Source organism: Caretta caretta, chromosome 11, assembly GCF_965140235.1.
Source record: "Caretta caretta isolate rCarCar2 chromosome 11, rCarCar1.hap1, whole genome shotgun sequence".
Classification (NCBI taxonomy): domain Eukaryota; kingdom Metazoa; phylum Chordata; order Testudines; family Cheloniidae; genus Caretta; species Caretta caretta.
The window spans coordinates 36,807,290-36,834,278 of record NC_134216.1 but is presented as its reverse complement, the minus strand read 5'-3'; the positions used below and the strand labels follow the sequence as shown (position 1 = coordinate 36,834,278).

General features: G+C 42.4%; 1 protein-coding gene across 6 annotated transcripts in view; it reads left to right on the top strand.

The window, feature by feature from the left end:
* Positions 1-26,989, top strand: part of TTC21B (tetratricopeptide repeat domain 21B) — a 113,424-nt gene that overhangs the window by 47,213 nt on the left and 39,222 nt on the right. For all 6 annotated transcript variants that reach the window (XR_007359062.2, XR_007359063.2, XM_048868814.2 and 3 more), the window contains 7 exons: positions 562-786; positions 2,263-2,501; positions 9,472-9,544; positions 10,659-10,769; positions 18,807-18,945; positions 20,790-20,896; positions 24,169-24,357. Coding sequence is in view for 4 of the 6 variants with exons in the window: in XM_048868814.2 (XP_048724771.1) it covers positions 562-786; positions 2,263-2,501; positions 9,472-9,544; positions 10,659-10,769; positions 18,807-18,945; positions 20,790-20,896; positions 24,169-24,357 (1,083 nt within the window). In the remaining 2 variants the exon portion in view is untranslated. The remainder of the gene's footprint in view (positions 1-561; positions 787-2,262; positions 2,502-9,471; positions 9,545-10,658; positions 10,770-18,806; positions 18,946-20,789; positions 20,897-24,168; positions 24,358-26,989) is intronic.

The following is a 26,989-nucleotide window of genomic DNA, read 5'->3' as shown; positions in this document are numbered from 1 at the left end:
CACTCCTAGGCAGAAGGGCCAGGGGACTCTGCATAGCTCCTGCAGCTTCCATTGACTGCAGTTCCTGGCCAATGGGAGCTGCGGAGCTGGAGCTTGTGGCCAGAGCAGTGTGGCGCCCCCATGGCCACCCCTCCCTGTAGGAGCTGCAGGAACATACTGGGTAGTGAGCCTGCCAGTCCCGGGCCGTGTGCTGCTGTCCACCTCTCCTCCCCTCCCCCCCTGCACCAGCGGGGGGTCAGGCCAACCTCCCCCAGCACCCATGACACCCCCGGACTGCCCCCTGAGCACCCGCAGCCCCTAGCCCAAGTTTTAGTTAGGGGTGTGTAGTAAAAGTAATGGACAGGTCACGGGCCATGAATTTTTGTTTACTGCCTGTGACCTGTCTATGACTTTTAGTAAAAATACCTGTGACTAAAATGGAGCCTTAATTATTAGCATTTGTTATGCCTTTCTCTAAATATTTTAGTTAAATAACAAATTAACAAATTTATTCCTCAGGATGCTTGATTTTTTTTAAGAGTAAAGCAGAATATAGAAACTGATTAATAACTTATATTTCAGGTGAGAGAACATCCCTTGTATCACTTAATTAAAGCCCAGACCCAAAAGAAGATGGGAGAAATATCAGAAGCTATTAAGACCTTGCAGATGGCAATGAGTTTACCTGGAATGAGAGGCACTGTGGCTTTCTCAAAATCAAAAGCAAAAAGAAATGAAATTGATGCAAGTAATCGTGTATCTATCTTTCTGGAATTGGTAGAAGCTCATCGTTTGAATGGAGAACAGGTATGACAATGAGTAATTTAATAAAATGCAGTGTATATTTGAGGCGGAATACAAACCTCAATTATTCCATTAACAAAAGCATCTACCCCTGAGCTTGTCCATGACAAACCCCTACAGTACTTTACAGGAAGTCTTGACTTTAGGAGACTTAACAATTCTACAGACAGAGAAATATCTGAATTTCAAGGTTTTTTGGAGTTTGGTTCTCAGGCTGTTCTGAGACACATACAAATTCTTTGCCATTCTCAGAGTGGAGATAGTTTTCAGAATGTGTGTAGATACTGTTCTGAGGCTGCAGACTGGATGAAACACTTGCCCATCTCTCCTTTAATTGCGAGGAGTTAACTTCAAAGCCCATCTGTGATCACTTAAATGCCATGATCAACCATTGTGCTGCTCATAGTATGAGACTGTCATGGAATCACAGGGTCAGTGCTCCTGGCTCTGTATGGTCCTTGGGAGGAACCCCCTTCAGTGTAATAGCCCACCTTGGGAGTCTCACTCTCGGGGGTTAAGCACTATACTCCACTGTCTCCTGGAACCGCCCCTCTAAGCCTTCAGTATGTCTGTCTCCATGAGCTCCCTTCAGTGAATCCAATAGCTCTGGACCCACTGGGGGGCCGCCATACCCAGAGGGAGCAATGCAGCCCCAATCTCTAGACTGCGAGTGACTCCCAGCCAGCATAAAAACAAAAGGGTTTATTGTATGTCTGTAACACAGCACAGCAGGTTCTCGGAGGCCTTGACCATAGAAAGTCTCAGCACAGCCCATCTGGGACTGTCCAGCATCCAGGTCTCTTAGTCTCAGTCCAGAAGTGACCACTCCTCCTACGGCCTACTCTGTCTCACCTCCAGGGCCCCTCCTCCATCCTTTTTCTGCTTTCCCAGGCAAACAGATTACCTGGTGTCTCTCTCTTCAGCCCTTGGTTCTCCTGCTCACCAAATTTGGCTGGCTTCCAAGCTGGGGAGGGCCTTCAGGCCATCGGTTGCTAGGTTACAAAGTGTCCAGGCTGCTTGGTGGAGTTACACCTGGTCCTCTTCACCCTTTCCCACCACCTCATTAAACATGCAGCACATAGGGGAAACTGAGGCGCACACAACCTTGATACAAAACATTAAGAAAATTCCCCACTTGTAGACATTTAGGCTAATGTATTTACCCAGTGTAGCTGGATCTCTAGCTCCATCCTGGAATTACATTTGATGGAAAGTGTGTTTTATAGTGGTGCGTACTGTGATATATTCTTATGTATGCAACTGTAATGTTTGTTACTGTCTTTCTGCTACTTGTTCGCCTTGTGTGGCTTTCAGCTAATCATGAGTACAATCCTCTTTTCCGTTTTTAAACATTTTAAAGTATATTGCAAGTATGTTTTTGTCCTTGGTGGTCCTTTGTCCTCCATTTATTTGCAATATTGGCCTCCTTGGATGCATTAACTTGAGGTCAAGAAAAAAAATAATAATTGTGTTTTACAGCATGAAGCTGCTAAAGTGCTGCAAGATGCCATCAATGAATTTACTGGCACCCCTGAAGAACTACGAGTTGTGATTGCTAATGCAGACCTGGCTCTTGCACAAGGAGATATTGAACAAGCCTTAACTATGCTCAGAAATATTACATCTGAACAGCTGTACTTTGTACAAGCCAAAGAAAAAATGGCAGACATTTATCTTCAATACAGAAAAGAGAAAAAGTTATATGCAAGCTGCTATAGGTAAAAACAACCACCACCACCTGTGGTATATACCATAACCTTTCTGTCTGTAAAATATTGATATTCTGTGCAGCGCTTGTTTCCCTCCCCCTAAAATACGTCAAATTATGAAATTTATCTTGGTAGTATAATCCACTAAAGTAGTAATGCAAAGCACTATTTACCCAAGGCAACTTTTCAGAATAAAAAATAACCGAATGAATGGTTGATATATCAGCAATAATTTTTTAAAATAGACTCAGTCTAAAAGGAGATTAATAGTTAATAGTTCTGAGTATTAAGGAAAGTGTATAATTTAAATAATTTAAATCTGCAAGATAAATCTATTTTAATATTTAAACTCCTGCAATATTACATAGTAATAACTTTTGCCACATCATACAAAGACACCTAGAAAAAGAGCAGATACTAAAAGGGCTTTTGAAAATGAACAGTAAATGATTTGTACTCTGTTTAAGGTTTTGACTAAAAGTCTCAGATAGCAAGGAACATTAGCATATACACTTGTTTTTTTTTAAAAAAAATCTTTTGAGTCTTCCTGAAATCAACAGTTTGATTTCTGGTCTTCTTGTAATACTCCAGCAATCACTGTACTGTTACATCACAACTGCCATAAGCAGGTTGTTGGCTTATGGAACGTCAGGTTAATATTTATGGTTTGTTTTTTTAAACCCTTGTACAAAGTTGTGAAGGTCTAAATTCTGGTACACTGAGGTTGAGCAAATACATTCAGTAAATAGCACTGTTGTGTTAAGGGCAAAAGTATACTTATTCTGGGCACTTCAGGCTCTCTTCTCTTCCAAAAAACTCCTCCCTGACCGCTCTGGCCCCCTGTATGATGCTAAAGAAGCTTTCCCCATCAAGCAGAAAATCTTGTCCCTACTTTTCCTCCCAGTGCTAACCTGGTGGCTACATATTCAGCTTGGAACTGCTGTAGGCAAGAAGGTCCCCATCTGCAGGTTTCTGGGCTGAGGAAAAGGAAAAATGACTCGTGGAGAGAGGACTCACTGGAGCGAGGAATGGCCCCTCACAAGTGTGCCTACTTTAATACAAAGCTTTAATTTCAACTAGAATATCCAGATATCTGATTCTCACCATATGAACTTTCAACGACGCTGAATGGATGCAAGCTATTTTTTTAAGTGAAGATACTTGATTCAAGATAACCTTTGCAGATTAGTATCTTTTAGGAAATTTAAGGCTGTCTCACAGTATTAATTTTGATTATTCTTGGAAATTGTCATTCTTCAGGTATGAGAGTGGATTCCACTGTAGATTCGCATGCACCCCATGCATGTGAGTTTTGAATCATTTCAGCAGCATTCATCAAGGCTGCATGGGCACCCTGTGCTGCTTCCTGCTCCCTTGCAAGGGCGAAAAGGGCAGAGCAGCCACAATCCTTCCTCAGTTCCCTCTTAATGTTCCCACCAATGAGAGAGAACCTTGACTGTGCCTGTCCTGCATCTGTATTTTGAATTTCACTTTATTTTTATTTTTCCTCCTTAAAAATTTCAGTTGCATGTGCCAGAAAAAGAGGATATATGGGGGAGGCCCCTGGTACACTCCCTTGTATAGCAGGGTGAAGTGCTTCGTCAGCCATTGAGCAGGGGCCATGTGAATCCTGTCCTTCCTGTGACTGTCTGATGCCTTTCATTGATAGGCACAGCAGATGTCTTTTCTGCCTTGGAGAAGGGCACATCCCTGACAAGTACTCTGTCTGCCATGCCGCCACCTCCTGCACCAGGAAATCAAGGGATGCAAGACTTAAGCTGTGCTGCTTGGAGCACGTCTTATCCCAGAGAGGAGATGTCCTCCAAGCTAGAGCCGAGGAGACTATCTTCAGCAGGTGCCCTGGTAACTAAGCACCACACTTGATCCAGTGCTGGAACTGCATCAAACAGTACTGTCATCCCCAGAGATGTACTTCTCACCACCTACAGGACACTCCTCCTCTACTACAAGGAAAAAACAGGAATGGTATCCTAAAGATTATTCCAGGAGTGCCTCTAACTGGGCTCTGCCATGACTGGCCAATACCAATATTAACTACCGCCATGGTCATACTAGTGCTATTGAGGCTCCACCTTCCCACAGGCCCCAGAATGGAATCCCATTTCACATCTTGACACAGGGTGGAGATCCTGATCACTGTAGGCATAGATAGTCAGAGCACCTTCAATGTAAATGCGAGTATTTACACTTCAACACCATACCATAAGCCTTTACTATGCCACCCCCCACAAAGACAGAGAACACAGTCATAGAATATCAGAGTTGGAAGGGACCTCAGGAGGTCATCTAGTCCAACCCCCTGATCAAAGCAGAACCAATCACCAGTTTTTGCCCCAGATCCCTAAATGGCCCCCTCAAGGATTGAACTCTCAATCCTGGGTTTAGCAGGCCAATGCTCAAACCACTGAGCTATTCCCTCCCCCGCATCTTCTACCCACAGTCTGCAATCAGAATACCTGCTCAGAAAGCAACCCTGCTACTTTAGGAAGCACCAGTCATCCTCCTCCATTGCAAACTAAGCTCCTTCCCAGAAGCTACTGTTTTAACGAGGTGGTGTAGAGCCACATCAGAACTATTCCAGAGTGGACCTTCTTCAGAAACAATTTCGTCCCCCGCCATCAAGCATGACGAGAAGCTAAGGCTGGCCATTAACACCTATGGCTGCCTGTCCAGTTCCTTTCCTTGCCCCCTAGCTGTCCCCTCTCTCACTTTCTTGCTTCAGAGGCCCTTCTTACAAGAGCCTGTTACCCAAAGAAAAGTGTCCGTGTTTCATCTAGGAGCCACAGAAGGGGTCCTGCTGGAGTGCAGAGAAAGATTCTTCTATTCCTGATATTTCATTATTCTGAAGAAGAAAGGTGATCTCCAGCCTATCTTAGCGCTGAGGAGGCTGAACAGAGATATATATGCACCATCTCAGATTCAGGATGGTAATGTTTGCCTCCATTATTTCATCACTTCAGGCTCAGAACTGGTTTTGGCTCTTGACTTATACAATGAGTACTTACGCATGGTCCACAGGAAGTAGCTGAGAATTATGGTGGGGGCCAAACTATTACTGGTTCATGGTATTGCCCTTTGGACTCTCTATGGCACCAAGAGTCTTTACAAAATGGCTTGCTGTTGTGGCTGGATGCTGAAGGGAAAAGGGCATCCATGTCTGCCTATGTCAAGATGACTGCCTGATCAATAGCAGATCACACCAGCGAACTTGGATCTGTTTCAGCTATGCCCTTTCTCTGTTTGCCTTCTCCTGAGCAATGAGAAATTGTCACTTACCCAATCACAGACATATAGAGTTAATCAGAGCCAGAATAAACTCCATGACAGCGAGGGATACTTACCACAGGACTGATTCTTCTCACTTTAGTTGTTACTGAACATGGTGGTATCGCACCCAGCTATGACAGTACGGATTTGCTTCACATTATTAAACCATATGTCTGTGCATACCTTACACCATTTGCTGGGCTTCACCCGAGTCCCCTACAGCTTTTTCTCAGATCAGCCTATTCTCCTGTGAAGCATCTGATGAGCAAGACCATTTTAATTCCATCTCATAATCTTGGAGCATTGACCTGGTGGCTGCATCATGACAATACCCAAAAAGGGATACCATTCATGGCCCTGTAGCCATCCAGTGCATTAGTCACAGATGTGTCTGGGGATCCAACTGGAACAGCTACAGATACAAAGGACATGGTCACCAGAGGAGCTACAACTAAATATTTTAGAGTTGAGTCCTCAGATTGGTGTTTGTGGCATTCCTCCTGGTCCTGTGACACTGTGTAGTACACATGCTGACAGAGTGTGGGTGATGTACTGCATAAACCTGCAAGGGAGTGCCCATTCTGTCTCCTTCTGCAGGGAGGCAATCAAGCTATGTAAATGGTGCCATCTTCAAGGCATACATTTTGAGAGCCATGAACCTTCTGAGAGCTAGCAAAGACTTGACAGATTTCCTGAGCAGACAAGCTGGTATCATCCATAAGTGGTCACAGTTTAAATTGATTTCCCAGCCAATATTCCATCAGTGGGGGAATCTCATGTGATAGACCTCTTTTGCTACCACAGAAACATCAAGTATCTCAACTTTTGCTCCAGAAGAGGCATGATTAAAACTGAGTGAATTTTTTTATGAATTTTTTTTGCAGAAAAGTGCATTTTTCAGGCCCCCAAACGATTCACCGAATAATTTGCTAGAAATTTTTTTTAGAGGTGAATTACTTCATTTTGTCTCTCTTGTTTTCAAATTCAGCTAATTTACTACAAAAAAGGTAAACACGCAAAATGGCCAAAAGCAAAACCAAAAATATCTTATTCACTCTGCTATAGACGTGTGCAGGATCCCTGCTTGACGCCTTCAGTCTGCAATGGAATTGGGGCCTTTTTTACCCATTCCTAGTGATTCTGCTAATCTACAGAGTTATTGTTAAGGCCAAAAGAAACTAGGCCAAGCTCATCCCTTATAGCTCCCTCCCGGCTGAAGCAGTTTGTCTGATGTACCTGTTACAGATGTTCACACAACCATCAATCAGACTTCCAGACCATGCAGACTTGCTTGTCGCAAGTATTCCATCTAGACTTGAAAATCACCAACTGATAGCCTGGCTGGTTGGCTGTCTGAGCGTCCTGGAAAGAGACTGCTCCTTCCACCTTCAGGAAATCCTAGTGAGGAGCAGGAAGCCATCCATGAGAATCATCTACTTGTCCGAACAGAAATAAATTCTCAATATGTGTGACCCAGCGTGGTCTAGAGCTGGTACTGATCCCAATACCAAAGATTCTGGACTCTCATTTTAGTTCAGTCAAGTTTCATCTAGCAGCAGTATCCCCAGATCATCCATCAATAGTCAGTTACGGTGTTCTCATATTTCATGGTATCCATATTCCTTAAGGGCCTGAGGAATGCTTATCAATTGGGTTACAGAACTCACTCCAACTTGGAACTTCAACATCCTCTGTCTGAGGCTTATGAAGAACCCCCACTTGAGCCTGTTTTACAGTGCTCCATCTATAATCTTATTCTCAGGAAGTCTTTCTGATGGCCATCACCTGAGCCACAAAGATGAGCAAGCTTGAGGCATTCATAGCAGAATCCCTGTATACCTTCTTACATAAAGACAAAGTGGAATTAATATCTCATGCAAAATTCATCCCCAAGGTCATTTCTGAATTGTATTTAAACCTGTCAGTCAACTTACCTGTGTTCCTTCCTGTAACCGGACGCAGACTCACCTGGCGGCGCCTGCTGCTGGTTGTCCTTGGGAATTAGCGTTCCAGCCTCCCGTGCGCCCTCCTCAGGCCGGTGTCTCGCCTTGCTGCTGGCTCCCGGGTCCCTCCCAGGACCCTGGTGCCCCTTTGACTGGGTACTGCCCCCTGGCAGTACCCCCCAGTTCTGGGTCTCCTCCTCCCAGGGGAACCCCCCACCCACTATCCTTACCTCACCTCAGTCGTAGGCTCCTGCCAGTCACCAGGTAGCCCCTGTGCCCTGGGGCAGACTGCAGGATGAGCCACTCATTACCATTAAGGTTGGGTTTGGACCTGCTGCCTCTACCTACCCATGGTTGCCCCTGCAACCTCCATACCTAATAGGCTTTACCAGGCCCTTAGCCTGGGGCTTTCCTAGGCCGGAGCTCCCAGGCTCCCTTGGCCTTTCACCCGCCCTGCTCCAAACTAGGTCCTCTATTCAGGTCTCTGCAGCCAGGTCCCTCCCTCTCAGAGCTAGAGAGAGTGCTCTTCTGCTCCTGGCTTCCCTGGCTTTTATAAGGCCCGCTGGGTCTGTTTGGGGTGTGGGCCCCAGCTGCGGCTGCTCTGCCAATCAGCCCAGCTCTTCCCTTGCCCCAGCTCTCTCCCAGGGCTATCTTAAACCCCTCTGGGCCCGAGCGGGTGTCCACCCCGCTACACTTCCAAAACCACATCCCACACAAGGGGAGAAGAAACTACACATTCTGGACATAACCAGAGCTCTTATATTTACATTGACATTACCAAATATTTCAGACTGTCTCTGTGTCTATATGTGGCTATAGCCAGCCACTCAAAAGGGCAGGCTATTTCAGCCCAAAGACTATCAAAATGAGACACACCTTGTATCTCGCTTTGCTACCACCTGGCTGATGTACCCATCACTCCAGTAGAGACCAAGTGACATCAGTCTGTTTCAGAAATGTGTCAATCTGCTCATGTTTTAGCGTTATGCACTGAACTTGGCTGGTAGATCAGATGCCAAATTGAGAGAGCACTACTCCAATCTTTCTTTGACTGATGCTGGTCATGCCCCCATCCTGAAGAGGATAGTAGGATAGTGATTGCCAGTCACCTAGGCTAGGTCTACATTATGGATTTTACAGCAGCACAGCTGTGCCACTGTATTGTCTCCCATGTAGCCACTCTTTGCTGGCAGTAGAGAGCTCTCCTGCTAGCACAATTAAACCACCCCCAATGAGCAGCAGTTAATCAGCTGGAGAGCCTCTCAAGCTGACATAGCACTGTCCACACCAGCACTTTTGCCAGTGAAACTTGTTTGTTTTTTTTCACACCCCTGACTGACAAAAGTGGAAGCAAGAATGGTAACCTTACACTACAGAACTGTTGTTCTTCAAGGTGATGTAGTTAGTGTGAATCCCATGTCCTAGCCTCCATCTATGTTTTCAGAGTCCTTGGCTGCCCTGGGCTTCCAATTACGGGGGAACTGAGGGAAGGTTGTGGCAGCTGCCCCCTAACCTTATGCCCTTGCATGGGAGTCACAGATCACATGCATGGCGTTGATGGACACTGCTGTTCAGTAGATCCTCAGGTCACACACATGAGGCAGTGCACATCTACAGTGGGATCCTCACTGACTACAATATCTCATAGAACTATGATTACTGTAGTGTAAGTAACCATTGTTTACATATTCTTCAAAGTACCAATATTAACTTAATTATTAAACTAGATTCTGTCTTTTTGTTTTCAGAGATCTGGTGGACAAACTGCCAAGCTCACATACTTTTCTTCTCCTTGGTGATGCATACATGAATATTCAAGAGGTGAGCATCTGCATCGTGATAAAAGATGAGCAGTGTAGTTGAGTAATTGGCTGTCATTAGCAAGTTTTGATACAGTCTCGCTTTCTGGTTCTGTTAATAGGTGATCAGGAAGCAAAATGTATGCTAAGGAAAATTTAAGGTCTGTTTACTGGCTTAAAGTATATAAATTCTATATTAATTTTAATTTAACTTAAATATGTAGAGACTAAATAAGATACTCAAAATAAAAGGCACCTCAGGGATGAGCATCAGATTTGGGGTGGTCAGGGAAGAGGAGAATTGCAACCTCAGTGAACAACCAAGCATTTTCAAGTCAAATATTGACTAGAGATCTGTGGGTCGAAAGTTGAGGTAAATTCACTTCAGAAATGAAGTTGGACAAGGTTGGAACAGTTCATTCAAGCTTGAAGGAAAGATGTGTAAATTCTAGAAAAGCAAGGTTACCACAAGAGACCCCTTCAGTGCTTGGAAAGGCAGACAGCATGGGGAGTGCTTGCACTTGATTTTAAATCTTCAAGCAGTAGGTTAGGTCAAAGTCTGTGGGACAGAAAAACTTGAAAGTATAGGTCACTGCAGTACAAAGTGTAGGTGATGAACCCTACCCTAGGGCATAAGCATTTGTCTTCAGTTTGTTCTGGTCATTTGTCCTTTTAAAAAGTGAACTCCAAAGCAAATTTAGAATTTGAGTTCAGCTTGGATTTGTGTTGAACTTTCTGACTGACAAGTCTGAATGGAAGGGAGAGGGGGGACACTGAGTACAGCAATAAGGTTTTTGCATGTGCTTTTTCATAACTTCAGTGAACCAGGAAATGCCAAAAGAATTTCAGAGGACAGAGAAAAGATAAAGGTTAATTTAAAACTTTTTGTTTCTGTGCTGTGTTCTCACAGCTTAATGGGAATTCAGCACAAAAATGTGTAAATCAGTGTGTTATTTTTGAGTCTGCTGTCATCTTAACAGTCTGGTAGAGACCACCTTGAGAAGTCCCATAATTTGTGAAACAAGTAGTATTGAAGCTCGCTTTGTGGCATTAACAGATTGCACTGTTAGCTCATTATAGGCCTTTTAGTATAGTTTTGTGAATTTATCATCTGTTTTTCTTTGTTACTGTTCTAGCCTGAAGAAGCCATAGAAGTCTACGAGCAGGCTTTAAAGAAAAACCCAAGAGATGGAATTTTAGCAAGTAAAATTGGAAAAGCCCTAATCAAAACTCATAACTATTCAAAGGTATGTTATGAATAGTTCTTAGACATGCTGTATAAATGGATTACTGTCTACTTCAATGTTAACTTGTTTTTCTAGTACACATGCAGATAGAAGCATTTTACTATGAAAGTTCCAAAAAAGTGGTTTTTCATACTCCTCAAAATGCCTGGAGTATTGAATGTTGTTTTTTCTCTTTAGCAGGTCTGTTTGGCCCTGATTATGTCTCATGGAAAACTTAAAAACCATTAATTATTTTTAAGTAGAATATTTTTCTTTCCTTATTTTTCACTGCTGAAGACAGCTACTAAAAATAAGGTCTTTGTTGCTAAGGAATTCGTCTGTTCCAGACTGATTATTTCTTTCCTGAAGTTATGAAGCTCATCGGAACCAAATATTGATGTCATAATTGAAGGATCCGGACTTTGGGTTGAAAATAAGTAAATGCATAATAAAGCGTTAATAAAAGTTTTATGTGTTTTATTATTAGTATAGCGTGTTTCAGAATTACAAGATTCAGTTAATTTCATTTGTCATCTTGTAAACAAGAACAGTCCATGCTACGAATGTGGAACAAATATCTCTCAAAATATTCTTTGGGCGCTTCTTACTGTTACTGTAATCCAACAGTATTGTATATCAGCACAAATTACTTTGACATAAATTCTTATCAGTTCTTGAAGTATGTCAGTGTAGATTCCACTCTAGGTATGAATGCATATCATGAACACAATCTTGGAGTCTTTTAAATAGCAGTGTTGATTGGGCTGCAGTGGCAACATGCATGTTCTCACACTCTCCCATCCAAAAGCATAATGGGCAGAGAGGTCACAGCTGCCCCTCAATTACTTTTTACCAACTGTGACAGTGAGACAGTGCCCTCTTGGCACCAAGGACCAGTAATCAAGACACAGGAGATGAACATTCTGCCAAATGTAATTTCCGATAAGTCTCCTCTTCCCAGAGGGAGAAGCTTAACTCTTCATTCTACTCCTGGGAATGGAGCAGTAAGCTCATGCAACAGGGGAAAGTGATGCCGGCTCACTTCTGACTCAGTATCTGAGACCTAAAACAGCGCCTATGTCTAACAGTGTTGGTGACTGCCAACTGCCAGCATCAGCACCAATAATCATTAATTCTGGTGCTGACCTGATGTTAGCAAACTCCTCTAAGTCTCCAATGCTCCCCTTTGCACTGAAGGCACTGTGCTCAGCATAGTACATGCTTAGGGCTTATGATATCAGTGTTGCCTCAAAGATCACTACCATCATTGGAGAGAGTCTCATTTCTTACCAGGGCACATCTTCTCTTCATCTTCAAGCAGAGAGCTCTTGCTCCACCATTCAACCAGATCAGGGAGAGGGTCTTTCTCTTCGAACCAGAGTGCATGACCCCAACTCCTTCACGTCAGGCATGACAATGGCCTAATCAGCTTTACCAAAACCAGCCTTATTCCTACAGTGCTGCACATTGGGCATCCTGGGGACCTCCATTTAGGAGCAGATCTCCCTCCTACCAGTCATAGAAAACGCAGTAGGAGAGTTTGACCTAGATGATTGCTGGTCTCCTGAATATGGACAGAGGAGGAGCATGAACAGTTGGCAGATAAAGAACAAGCAGGTTTTGAGCCATCAGAACAATATCCTTCATCCTTTCCCAAAGATCCGTCATTGGCTTCTTCTGATGGGGCAGTCTCCTGATGATTTTATAGCCTTCCAGGAGCTGCTTTCCCCTAGTGCTGATCTCTTTTAAAAATTAGAAACATCAGTAAGGGAGGAAAAAGCTTAAAGTTATTAGACATACTACATTCTTCTGCTCCTGTCAGAAGAGCGTTGCAAATTAACAAGGCATTTTAGAGGTGACTAAAACTTATGGCCAGCAACATTACCTCCAGCTAAAAGAGCAGTAGGGAAAAAGGTACCATGTACCCCAAATTGGTTGTAAGCAATTCTACTTTCCTCCTACGCAGTTAATGGGGAAAAAAAACTTAAATCTAAGAGTGCACCTAAGGAAAAAAGAGACAAACTATCCTCGTTTGGGACAAAAGGTTATTAATGTCACTTTGGCTACAAAGAGTGAACTTTCAAGCCTTGTCCGTGAAGCAGTTATCTAACCTAGAACAAGATAATCCCCTTTTTTTTGTTAAACTTGCGTAGAACATGAGAGGAGTTAAGTCATTATTTCTAAAGGACAGCTAGTGTCAGACACTGTTACAGACAGCGAAGGATACCTCAGACATGGTGCCTAGACATATAGCCACTGCAGCAACTATGTGAAGAATATCATGTTTATTGGACTCTGGTATTCCTAGAGAGATGCAGAATGCAACTGACGACTTGCCCTTTGGGATACGGACTTATTGAGCACATGTACTGATGATCTTTTACACTTCCTAAAAGATTCCAGAGCCATACTGCAAACACTGGACACTTACATCTCTGTACCAGATTGCAAACTTTTCATATAACAAGGGCAAGCCTTACAGAAAATACCCAGCTACTTACAGCAACAATGTTCTGAGTATCCACTCAGGAAGAACCTGAGGTTCTTCTGGAGAAGGTTAACATCTTTCTCAGTCACTAGACAGTGTTCACCTGCTTCTAGACAGTAGGTTTGATATGAGGAAGATGAGCCACATTCAAACTGGACAAGATGCTTACTTTCTCTTTTCTATCAGCTGGGACTGGAATAACAACCAAGCGGTGAGTGAGAGAAGTTGTCTTGTGGCTACCATCCAATTCTAGTCCTTACCCCTCTCTCATCCCTCTTGTGGGACCCTTCTCGTGAAAATCAATCAATAGAAGTGGTATTCTCTTCTTCCAAAGAAAAAAGGGGGTCTTAGTCTTCTTACATCTAGGATAAGACTGAACAAATGTATGTTGTCTTGGTTTCAGGATGGCCTCTGTCATCCCTTCTCTTCAGGCTCATGACTGGTTTGTGGCTTTTGACCTTCAGGATGCCTACTTCCATTTTCTGATCCATCTGGCCCATAGGAAGTATCTGCAGTTTACAGTAGGGCCCAATCAATGTCAATAAAAAGTGCTACCATTCGATCTCCAGAGCTCTGAACGTCTTCACAAAATGCCTAGCTAAGGTGGTAGCACATCTAAGGAGACAAGGCACTCATGTATAACCATATGTAGGTGTCAGAGTAACAGCCGTGTTAGTCTGTATTCGCAAAAAGAAAAGGAGTACTTGTGGCACCTTAGAGACTAACCAATTTATTTGAGCATGAGCTTTCGTGAGCTACAACTCACTTCATCAGATGCATACCGTGGAAACTGTAGCAGACTTTATATATACACAGAGAATATGAAACAATACCTCCTCCCACCCCACTGTCCTTCTGGTAATAGTTTATCTAAAGTGATCATCAGGTGGGCCATTTCCAGCACAAATCCAGGTTTTCTCACCCTCCACCCCCCCACACAAATTCACTCTCCTGCTGGTGCTAGCCCATCCAAAGTGACAACTCTTTACATAATCAAGTCGGGCTATTTCCTGCACAAATCCAGGTTTTCTCACATCCCCCCCACCCCCATACACACACAAACTCACTCTCCTGCTGGTAATAGCTCATCTAAACTGACCACTCTCCAAGTTTAAATCCAAGTTAAACCAGAACATCTGGGGGGGGGGGGTAGGAAAAAACAAGAGGAAACAGGCTACCTTGCATAATGACTTAGCCACTCCCAGTCTCTATTTAAGCCTAAATTAATAGTATCCAATTTGCAAATGAATTCCAATTCAGCAGTTTCTCGCTGGAGTCTGGATTTGAAGTTTTTTTGTTTTAAGATAGAGACCTTCATGTCTGTGATTGCGTGACCAGAGAGATTGAAGTGTTCTCCGACTGGTTTATGAATGTTATAATTCTTGACATCTGATTTGTGTCCATTTATTCTTTTACGTAGAGACTGTCCAGTTTGACCAATGTACATGGCAGAGGGGCATTGCTGGCACATGATGGCATATATCACATTGGTAGATCCTTAATAATGCATTGGAGGGGTTTTAGTTGGGGGCTGAAGGTGACCGCTAGTGGCGTTCTGTTATTTTCTTTGTTAGGCCTGTCCTGTAGTAGGTAACTTCTGGGAACTCTTCTGGCTCTATCAATCTGTTCGCATTATTAAGGATCTACAACCTATCCTAAAGGATGACCCAACACTCTCACAAGTCTTGGGAGACAGGCCAGTCCTTGCCTACAGACAGCCCCGCAACCTGAAGCAAATACTCACCAACAACCACATACCACACAACAGAACCACTAACCCAGGAACTTATCCTTGCAACAAAGCCCGTTGCCAATTGTGCCCACATATCTATTCAGGGGACACCATCACAGGGCCTAATAACATCAGCCACACTATCAGAGGCTCGTTCACCTGCACATCCACCAATGTGATATATGCCATCATGTGCCAGCAATGCCCCTCTGCCATGTACATTGGTCAAACTGGACAGTCTCTACGTAAAAGAATAAATGGACACAAATCAGATGTCAAGAATTATAACATTCATAAACCAGTCGGAGAACACTTCAATCTCTCTGGTCACGCAATCACAGACATGAAGGTCTCTATCTTAAAACAAAAAAACTTCAAATCCAGACTCCAGCGAGAAACTGCTGAATTGGAATTCATTTGCAAATTGGATACTATTAATTTAGGCTTAAATAGAGACTGGGAGTGGCTAAGTCATTATGCAAGGTAGCCTGTTTCCTCTTGTTTTTTCCTACCCCCCCCCCCAGATGTTCTGGTTTAACTTGGATTTAAACTTGGAGAGTGGTCAGTTTAGATGAGCTATTACCAGCAGGAGAGTGAGTTTGTGTGTGTATGGGGGTGGGGGGGATGTGAGAAAACCTGGATTTGTGCAGGAAATAGCCCGACTTGATTATGTAAAGAGTTGTCACTTTGGATGGGCTAGCACCAGCAGGAGAGTGAATTTGTGTGGGGGGGTGGAGGGTGAGAAAACCTGGATTTGTGCTGGAAATGGCCCACCTGATGATCACTTTAGATAAGCTATTACCAGCAGGACAGTGGGGTGGGAGGAGGTATTGTTTCATATTCTCTGTGTATATATAAAGTCTGCTACAGTTTCCACGGTATGCATCTGATGAAGTGAGCTGTAGCTCACGAAAGCTCATGCTCAAATAAATTGGTTAGTCTCTAAGGTGCCACAAGTACTCCTTTTCTTCATATGTAGGTGATTAACTAATCAAAGGCAGGTCTGATCAGGAAGTCACTATAGCCCTGAATGTCTTTCACCTATTCAGACAGCTGGGCCTTATGGTTAAATAGTTTCTCACCCATCACAGATGGCAGAATTCATAGGAGTCCTAATCAACTCCAAATTGGCAAAAGCATATCTTCCTGAGAACAGATTTTGTTCTGTACAGATCAGCACCGGTATCAAAATGAATCCGAGTAAAACCTGTCTCAAACTCGTAGGTCACGCATCAGCTTGAGCATATGTGACACTGCTAACCAGACTTAACCTACTTCCGTAAAAGGCTAACTGAAGTTATTGTATCCTTACAGAATATCAAATGAATATGCACACTGTTGTTCTAGCTTGTGCTTTATCATTACTGAACTGGTGGTCAGATCCCCAAAACATTTGGAATGGAGTACCCTTTTCCACCCCCACTCATATAAAGACACGGTCCGCAGATGCATCCGGAAAGGTTGGAGCACACACTTAGAACATCTCCAAGTACAAGGAACTTGGTTCCAAAAGTACACTCAAACATTCCAGAATTATGAGCAATTGGGTTAGCTTGCATAACATTCCTACCTGTTTTAAAGAATTTGACACTGCAGATTCTCGCAGACAGCACATCTGCACTGTATTATGTAAACAAACAAGGCCCCTGTGCCAAGAGGCAGTCAATTTATTGGCATGGTATTAACAACGTGGGATAGCCCCAGTAGTTCTGCTCATCCTGGAGTCAGCAGTTAGCCTGTTTTGGACATCTGCTGAATATCACCAACCACAAACGGTCTCTGAAGTGCTTCATCATCCCAATATTTCACTGCTGAGGAAATCCCATTATGGACTTTGGTGGCAAAAAGAACATGAAGTGTCCAGTCTTTTGGTCCTAAGAGGCATGAGCATGGGATCCTTTCAAGAGTCCTTTCTCATAGCTTGGGATCAAGATTTCATGTATACGTTTCCATTGATCTTTCTGATGCTAAGGGTGATCGGACAGGATGCAATCATGCCCCTGTTGATAGCTTGACATTGGCTAAGACCATTCTGGTTGATCTCCTGAGAATGTCTGTTCAGCCTCCAATAGTGCCTCTCATCTGTCCAGACACTATATCTCGGAATCAAGATCAGATATTTGACTCAGGCCCAAAATTGCTACACCTGACGGTCTTGATGTTGATTGCAGTGTTGTCGTAAGTGTTGCTATGTAAGCTCAAAAGCTTGTCTTTCACCCACAAGTTGCTTCATTAAAAGATATTCCCTCCCCACCTGGTCTTTCTAATAGCCTGGATATTGCTAGTTGAGTGCAACTGACTGTTTACTACAAATACAAGAAATCCCACTGCAAAGCATAAAACTGTCCACACGGAAAAGTGGAAAAGACTGTCTATTTGGACAGCCGTTGAAGGCTCCTAGACCTATAATCCTTGATTATATTCTACATTTTTGAAACACTTTGGACTTTCATTTAGTTTTGTTAATGTTGACCTTATAGTGATTTTTGGCATGCCATCCCTCCCCTGGTACAGTCATGTTCAGTTTCCTCTTACCCCAATGTATCCAGAGATTTTCCGTCTCTAACATTTCTTGCTGAATAACCCAAAGGAGAGTAATGTCTAGGATTGGCTGGGAGTTCCGTGAATAAAACCTCTTTTAATCCTTTTGTTTTTTGAGGCAGGTGCTCTACAGTGCTGCCGATATTTAAGCTGAAACAGGTAGTCAGTTTAATGTTTTTGGCATACTTTACACGTGCTATAACATAATCATTTTTTAAAAATATCCTTGAAAATAGATTTTAAAAATTAAACATCAATGTACTTAATTCCAGTTTTAATTTCAGTCTGTTTTTTTCCTTGTAACATATAAAGTCATACATTTTGAAAATTAAGTTTTCTGTAAGCTTATATTTTAATTTTTCAAATACTGTAACTATCACTGTTTGGAAAACAGATAATATAAATGCTTTCCCCACATTTTGTCAAAAAAGCTTCTAAACAGAAATTTTCTAATCTGCTCTAATTGTGACTACTTCAGTGGCGCTGAAAGCAACCCATATGAGGGTACCCAGAAGGTTTTTTAAACTGTTAGCCTTCATTTTTCTTTTCTGTACAAAGGACCAAATCCTGATGCCACATATAATGGCTCATACAACCACTGCATCACTTTAATAGGGCTGTCCTTTTTAAGAACCTATTTTTGTTGTTTTCTTGAGTGATTAAGAGAGTTTTATTTTTAGTTATAATTGCATTTTTTATTTAAAAGTGTAGGGAAAGCAGAAGATATATATATATATATATATTATTCTTGCCACTTTTTTTTTTAAGAGCACTAGCATCCCCTCTGTTTGCAGATGGACTTCAAAATTGAGCAAAGAGATAATGCTTCGGTCAAAAAAGTGGGTTCTTCTGTCTGTAAATCTAATCAGATCTGGTTATCAGCTCTCAGGATTAAAAAAACAACAAAACTCTGAATGAGGGAGTGGTGCTGTTTAAAAAATAGTGTGAGATCATATAATTAAAGATTTATCAAAATGCAGAGGCCCAGGGAACAGAACTAAGATTGCACAGGCAACCTTACATTTGACACTTCTTAGTTTCTGAGTCATTGACTTTGCAACCTAAAGTTTCTTTTAACATAGTTTTTCTATGTATTCTAGATTGAAATAAATGCCTGCTGTTATCAATTTATTAGTGTTTTTACAGGACATTTCAGTGTGTAATTAGGGTGAGAGTGGAGCAGGTAGTTGCATCATTAAGCAAAATTTCACTAATTACCTAAGTGCAAGGTATTATTTTTATTAAGATTTATTTTAGAAAGCCGATTTCCATATATTTATTAAGTTTTTCGTTTCAGGCAATAAGTTATTATGAAGCTGGACTGAAAAATGGTCAACAGAATATCCTTTGCTATGATCTGGCTGAACTCCTGCTGAAACTGAGGCAGTATGAAAAGGCGGAAAAAGTACTTCAGCAAGCTTTAGACCATGAGCCTGGTATGAACTAGTCATTTTATTTACAACAAAACAGAAATATTAGGGTGTGTGTGTATGTGTGTGTCTGTGAGATTTTTTAGGAATAAATTGGTATAGTGTAGACATTTTATCTTATGAACTTTCAAACTTGTGTTGGCACTGTACTATGAGAATTGCATGTAAATTAAATTTAACTCATTGAAAGGTGACCAGCAAAGGATTTTTAAAATATGGAGTTCAAACTTCCTTACTGCTTTATCATGTGTAAACGCTGCCTGAAAAGTCTGTTATCTGTCTTAGAAATAACTTTTTAAAAGTGAAATCTGGTAGTCTTCCTGGTTTTGTTAGAAGAACACTAGGAGGTATAAGATATGTTCCTTGTGCGCTCATCACAACTTAGAGGGGTGAAGGTGTTTGAATCTTTAACAGAGGCTTCCTTTATTCAAAATATTTATTGGTCATTGAAATTAAATAGCAGAAATAGAATTTTAAGACTGACTAAAAATCCCTTATTAGCTCAACTTTCATACTCTTGGTTTTTGTGATGTCACTATTGCTTTAATTCACTAGTCTGCCAGCCCACACAGGATCTGAATGTTAAATGCTGGAAAGGACTTCACGTGTACAGTTAATCTACTTGTTTGGAATCTGATTGAGTTAGCCAAGGCCATCTGGTTCTGGCTAACCCAAGAGTCACATTTTATACAAATTGTGATTTTTCTGTAACAGTAAAAACAAACTACCCCACCATCACCTTTCACATTTTCTGTATATCACAAGGAAGCAAAAAAGTGCACAAGTCAAACTTATTTTCTTTGTAGAGCCTCTTTAAGAATTTTTTTCCTTATTTTCTTCATGTCCTTACCTGACAAATTATTATTCCATTGGGTGATATGAAACAGTTAAATAGCACTTTTATAAAATGTAGTAGTGCTCCGTATTTTCTTATCCAAAACAGAAATAAAATATTCTGTAATAATCTACAGAACACTAGAAAATGTACTGTGGGGAGTAATTGTGCACTATTTGGGAAATAGAGACAGAAAACTTATTAAGCCATCTAACCTACCTTATTTACACAAAGAGCTCGTTGGAGACAGCCTGCTTATAGAGTGCTGCTCATTGTACTGTGTTTTATAAAATACACTTTAGTTTTAGGCACCTGTGTATTTAATACAGAACTATGTTTTTATCTGGAAGTAATAAGATCTCTTTGGTAAAGAAGTAGAGATAGAAATAGGCCCTAGATATACCAAACTGTAAAGCAGCCATGCTGTGTCAATTGGGAAGCAGATGAAAATTATAGTATATAATGAAGTGCTTATACTCCTCAAAGCTGTTTCTTCCATAGTTCCTTTCGCAACCACTAAATAAAAGTAGCTTGCAGCTTTTTCAGTAGCCCTTGAAACATTTAGTTAAAATAACCAAAGCTGTGCTTTCAGCACTGTATCTTTTCTATCAAAAATCCATCCAAAACAGGGTGGTTCTTCAGAGTTTAGCAATAGTTAAGTGAAAGCACTGTACAGCCCAGTCCTGCTCCCATTTATATAAGTAGGACATTTCCTATTGATTCAATGGGAACAGGATTAGAACCGTGATTTGCGTATCTTATTCAAGGCATGTTGGAAAGTTTTGTTTTTTTTTTCTCTCTCATGCATTTGAAACTAACATGCGCTGAACTAAACATGCAGCTCCTTTTGGTTGAATCTTATGCAGATCTCCAGTCCAATTTTTTCCTTAACTCTGAAGATGTGCATGCACAACTTTATCTTTCAGCTATGACTCATCCACAAGGTGTCATTAAACTGTCCAAAGGAGGCAGTTCCTACTTTAACTTTTTGTTTCATATTTTAATATTTTAACAGTGAATGGGTTGTCCTCTCTAATGGAAGATGGACGTTACCATGTTCTTCTCGGAAAAATTTATAGCAAAATGGAGAAGACAGATGAAGCTATTGTTTCTTTACAGCAGGTAAAGAAAAAATAACTATGTTAAACTTCTAAGATTTTGTGGGGAGGAGGAGGACTTCTAGCATTCTGCAGAAATAAATTGGATAACAAAGTGGCTAAAGTAGAAAGAAAAGAAATAAATATAAACTAGAGATTGAATTGCTCAGAGGATTGGTAAGAGGATACAGACCTTTTTACCTCTAGGTTAGTGGTTTGATACTGACTGAAAGTATTACTGTTGCTAGCTCTTAGGTGACCTATGAATTAAAGGTCTAAAGTCCAAGTCGCAGCCACATGTTCATGTAAAAGCGACCATAGTTTCAGCAGAGTGGCTGAAGACCAGGCATGGAGTCAGAGCTAGTAGTGGCTGCCTTCGTTCAGGTCCAAACCACACTGCTGAGCAATATGGGGAGTTTGTGGAAGCTGTGCCTGTAGCCTTTCTGTGCATAGAGTAATTGAATTTCAGTTGCTGTCTAAGGGCAGCATTAAGGATAAGGACTGGTGAACTGGGGAGTCTAATGTTAAGACCTAGAATGGGGCTTGAGGGGAGAACTGTAATGGCTAGAGAAAAAGGACAAAGCTGTGGTAGCTAGAGACAGTCTGGAGCTTTGGAAAAGATACAGCACTTCTCCACAACCTGAAAGTTGATCTGACCAAAGAACCTCCTTTCCACTCATTTGCTGAAAGACCTAATTTCAGTGTGTTGGGTTCCAATGATTTCCTCCACTACACGCACAAAAACCTAGGGCTGGACTGCAGATGCAGGGAGCCTCGGCAATATCTTCTGAGCAGTCTGAAAAATTAAACCAGGTGTATTGCCCAAAGGACGTTTGCATAAAAAACCCAAACATTACATGTTAATCTGTTGTAACATTTTGGTATTTCGTATCTTAATAAGAAATACATCGACCTTACTCCCATCTCTTATTTTTGGTCCTTCTTTGTCTCATTCTCTTCCTTCAGCTTTTTTCTTTTTAGAGTTCAGTATCTTCTCCACCCAACTCTCATTAACTGTTTCCCTGCCAACTGATTTCTACATTTCACCCTTTATTTCCTCTGGCTCCTTCATGTTCTTTTACTCTCTTCTTTTACTCTCCTCCCTCTTTGCTCTCCATCTTCTAACATATTCTCAAGTGACTCATTCTCTTTTGCCACTGACTGGGTCTGCTTGCTTCCATTCCCCTGAAGCTCTCCTTTCTCCCTCTGCCTGTCTGCCCATGCCTCCCTCCCACTTTGCTACTAAAATGCCCTGCATTAACTTATTAGTCCCAACTATACATTCACTCACCACCTGCCACTCATTATACCACTCTGTCCCTCCCACTCCTGCCTCTTGGAAGGGGACCCAGGATTGGCCCTCACAGCTCTTTTTCTGGATCTCTTTGCCCCCCCATCCCCTATACACACTATCTGTAGTTTCTTTCTTCTGCCAGAAGTGGATGTAGGGAGGAGGAAATGTAGTTGGGGACTGGCAGAGAAGATCAGCACTTCTCCACAACCTGAAACCAGTAGTCAGGTTTTGTCAGTACTTAGTGAAACAAACAAAGCTTGTGTACAGAACAAGAGAAGGCAGCTTAAAAAAAGACTTGATGTGACGCTTGAGCTGAATGTTTTGTCACATGTAATCAACAGCCTTCATAGGCAGAACTTTGAGAAGGGAGAAGTCCCAACGTTGCTTGACAGTGGTTGTAGGGGGGAAAAAGATGAAGAATATGTGTTTAAGTACAAAAAAATCAATTTTCTTTCCCACTGTCGATTACCAAAGTACTTGTATTGTTTTTGTAAACAGAAAGCTGCTGCTTTAAGTAGACAGCTGCTCTTGTCAGAATCCTTCAGTGATGTCTTGTGCCAGTACTTTTTGCCATCACAGCTCCTGTCACAGTGATGGATTAGGAAATTACTGAATGAACTGAGGATGAGGGGGTGATTTAGAGAGTCCTGTAGCAGTAATCTTTTTTACTTTAAGTTTATATAACTATAATTTTGAGCTAACTATGATCATATGATGGCTTGAAAAAATTATGAAATGCTCTGAGTATTACTTGGTTTTATTTTCACAAGTGGTCAGATCTTAAATAAGTTAGGTAAAATGTAAGGAAAATGTTGCAGATTAGTGAAATTGGATGAAACTTTTAATATTACTAAAATTGCAGATTTTGTCATTTAATAAAAAAATCGCTTTCACTGTTAGGCTATGTCTATACTACACATCACTTGGTGGGGGTGTGTAGTATACGTGGAGCTACATGCCATGGTGAAAAGGACATCTGCACTGCTGTGTGTAGCTACTTGTCAGTGAATGCCTCTGGCAGAGGGTATGCGGTGTGGGGGGAGGGGGGAGGGGGCGCTCGTGCTCCAGCAGCTCCCAGTCGTTGGAATCTTTCACTGTGATGAGCAAAGGCTCTTCCAGCTTCCTGCTGCCCGTGTCTTTCGCACAGCAGGGGAAGGGCTCCATCAGTGGGAAGCTGGCAGAGCTTTTCCTTGCTGCCAACATGGGAAGAGCTCCAACAGAGGAGAGGTAGCGGGACACTGCATTGCTAAAAATAGCAGCCTTGGTGAGGAGGCCTGGCTTGGGTGAGTAGAAAGTCATGCAGGGTATGTACTCGAATACATACCCACACCCTTCAGGTGTGTCTTTACTTACCTAAGTTGTTCCTCACCACCTATGCTTCTGTTTATTCCTATGATGGGGGTGGACTACCCATGTGTGTTCTCTACACACTCCCGAAAGAAGCATGCAGTATAGATGTACCTTTAGTGTGTCATCCAAAAAAAACCAACAAAAAATTAGAAATATTGCCCAGATCTCTTTCTAATTTCCTCCACTCCACCCTGGTGGAAAATCTACTTTTCAAGAAACCAACACAATTATATTGTATAGAATACATCACCTTTCTTGGCATGTAGGTGACAAATGATGGTGCTGGCACACAAAATAAAAATATTTTCTTTTTAATGAAGCCCTGTTAAATGGACAGAAGGTCTGTATTGGACAAAGATATAGGATATCTCCATCTTTTTGGAATAATAAATGTTAAAAAGCTTGTGTATTTTAAGAAAAACTGAAACAAGAACCTGATGATTGAGTGCATTTTGAGTTTGGGGACAAGAATTTTCCTTTGAAGCATTTTTTTCCAACTAAGGGAGAGCCGGTAACAAACTTGTGAATGCAACCTCTGCATTCACAACCTGTGCATTTTTTGTCTAATTATATTAACAAGAGTGCATACGTAAGAGTGATTGTTATTATCAAGTTAACTTTCTGCTACCCTCACCCTTTTTTTTTTCCCCTAGGCTCGAGAATTGCAAGCCAGAGTACTCAAACGGGTTCAAAAAGAGCAGCTGGATGCAGTTCCTGCACAGAAACAGTTAGTAGCTGAGATTTGTGCAGAGATTGCAAAACATTGTACAGCCCAGCGAAACTATGAGAAAGCAATTAAATTTTACAAAGAAGCTCTTGTTCATTGTGAAACAGATAACAAGGTCAGTCCTATCTCAAAAATAACTATTTTATGTCACCTTTTATTGAAAGGGTCTTGTCATCTAACAACTTTTACTGCTGAACTACAAAGTAAAATAAAATAATTATGCCTTTGTTGCTGCTTTAAGATGTAGAGACCATGTGAGTTCTTTTTCTACTTGTTTCTATCTTAGGGATTATCTTCACTGCAATGGCAAATAGTGTTGCCCCTAACCCAACTCCCATCCACTGGCACAAATCTGTAGCTCAAGTTAAGTGGTGCTTTCAGCATGACCTAATTGACCTGTCAGGAGGTAGGGGTTGAATTTTAAATGCTGCTGAGACTTGAGCTGCTAATGCAATTGGGAATGCAGCCATAGGCTACAGCTTGAGTTTTCACAGCTCCTCAATTGCTAATCCAGTCACTCTGTGTAGTTCAAGTATTATTCCACAGTGTGACCACTCTAAGTTGAACTGGGCTAGTTCAAGCGGAGTAACTCACACTAACTGTTGCAGTGACAATAAGCCCTTTGAAATATCAAGTCTTTAGCTTCCTGTTTTTCCTAACTGACTGGATCATACTGGGATAGTAATATCATAAGAGATGGAAACCTTAACTGTGGTTTTTTAATACCTAATTTGAGACACAGAGAAGGTGATTAGCCAGATTGATTAGAACACTGTGTTTTGTTGGAGTTAAAGGTTTTAAGAAAAATAGTGTGACTCAACATCCCTTTTCCACTCAGTTGAGTGCTGGGAAAGCTGCAGCTCATATTTCAGTTTCTTGTGATGCAACTATCCTATTTTTCAGAGAGGCTTCCAGCAACAGTAGGAATGGCTTGATATATGTAAGGAAGAATCATGCAGGAAAAAATCTTTTTTTCCTACAAAACTTGGTCACCTTTTTCACATAATAGTGAAGAAGTGCAAAAGGAAAAAAGTTAATGGAAAAATGAGCCTTTAAACAAAATGTAAAACAAAACAAAAAATTGATTTCTTGTATTCAGAGGCAACTTGTTTCAAAGATGTGATAATACATTCTTCTTCAAGTGATTGCTCATGTGCATTCCACAATAGGTGTGCATGCGTGTGTGCTCCCCCGTAGGGGAGCGACCTAGTGACCCCTGGAGTGGTGCCACCATGGTGCGGCATAAGGGGCGCTGTACACTCCTCCCACCCTCAGTTCCTTCTTGCCGCTAGTGAAGGTGCTTCGGAACTGCTCTGCTCCAGCTCTGCTGTAGCTTTCCATCTTGGACTCTGTTAGTTCATAGTTAGTAGTGCCTGTAGTTTTTAATTAAAAAAAAATAGTTTTAATTAGAATTAGTTAAGTGTGCCTGAGTCGGGGCATGCTCCGGGCTTTAAGTCGTGCGACACTTGCAAACAGCCAATGCCCGTGAGTGACCCGCACGTGGACTGTTTACGCTGTCTGGGGAAACCCATCTTAGCGATCGCTGCAAGATTTGCAGATCCTTCAAACCTCGGATCAAGAAGGAGCGGGACATTTGGCTCCGAGCCATTTTGATGAAATTGCCCTTAACCCTGACACCGCTGCAAGTCGGCACCAAACACCGCTGCATCAGTGCACGGTGACCCAATGGTGCCCTCCACAAGTCGGCACCGCTCCCCGTCCACAGGACACTCCAAAAAGGCAAAGAAGCAGTCTTCTCTGCCAAAGCACCAGAGCAAGACGGGGGGAGGCTAGACCCGCGTTGGGCAGCTCTCGGTCCCCATCAGCCTCGTGGCCTCCGACTCAGGTTGAGCAGATTAGTCCAGTCTACTCCAGGCTGGCCTCACTGGATGCCAGTGGCCACATTTGCTTCCACGCCATGCGGAGGCACCAGGCTCCTTGGCCAGCACCATGGTACCAATGGGCCCTGACACAGCCCCTGGTGGTGGTTCACTCAGTGGCCAGAGCCTCAGAAAGACCGCTGGCCTCCCTTTCTCAGCCTCCCGGAAAGGAGTCAGTGGAGCGTTCATCTCCAGGCCTGTGTTCAGAAGGGGACCAAGTGGTGGGGACACAGAGTACCCCACCCTCATCCTCCCCAGATGAGGCGATCATGGCCCCTCCTCCACCTGTCCCTCAGGAGGACACAAAAGCCCACCAAGAGCTGTTGAAAAGGGTGGCATCAAGCCTCAACCTATAAGTTGAAGAGGTGGAGGAACCCTTGGACTCCCTCTTCAACATCCTCTCGGCTTCGGCACCAGGCAGGGCGGCTCGCCCGCTCCATGAAGGGGTGGCAAAGATCTCGAACGCCTTGTGGCAAACCCCGGCTTCCCTGCCCCACATCTCTAAGAGGACAGAAAGGAAGTATTTTGTGCCCGCTGGGGGCATGAATACCTGTAAACCCACCCTGCCTCCAACTCTCTAGTGGTCGAGTCAGTCAACGATAGGGAGCAGCAAGGTCAACCTGCTCCTACTCCTAAAAATAAGGACTTGTGGAGACTAGATCTATTTGGTTGAAAGGTTTATTCGTCCTCGAGCTTCCAACTGAGGGTGGCAAATCACTAAGCCCTGCTGGTATAATTTATTGATATAAATTCAATTTGTGGGGCTCCCTGTCCAAATTTGCAGACTTCCTCCAGGAGCGTGATAAGAGTTCAAGGCTCTGGTTGAGGAGGGCCCGGCTGCTGCCAGGGCGGCCCTTCAGGCAGCCT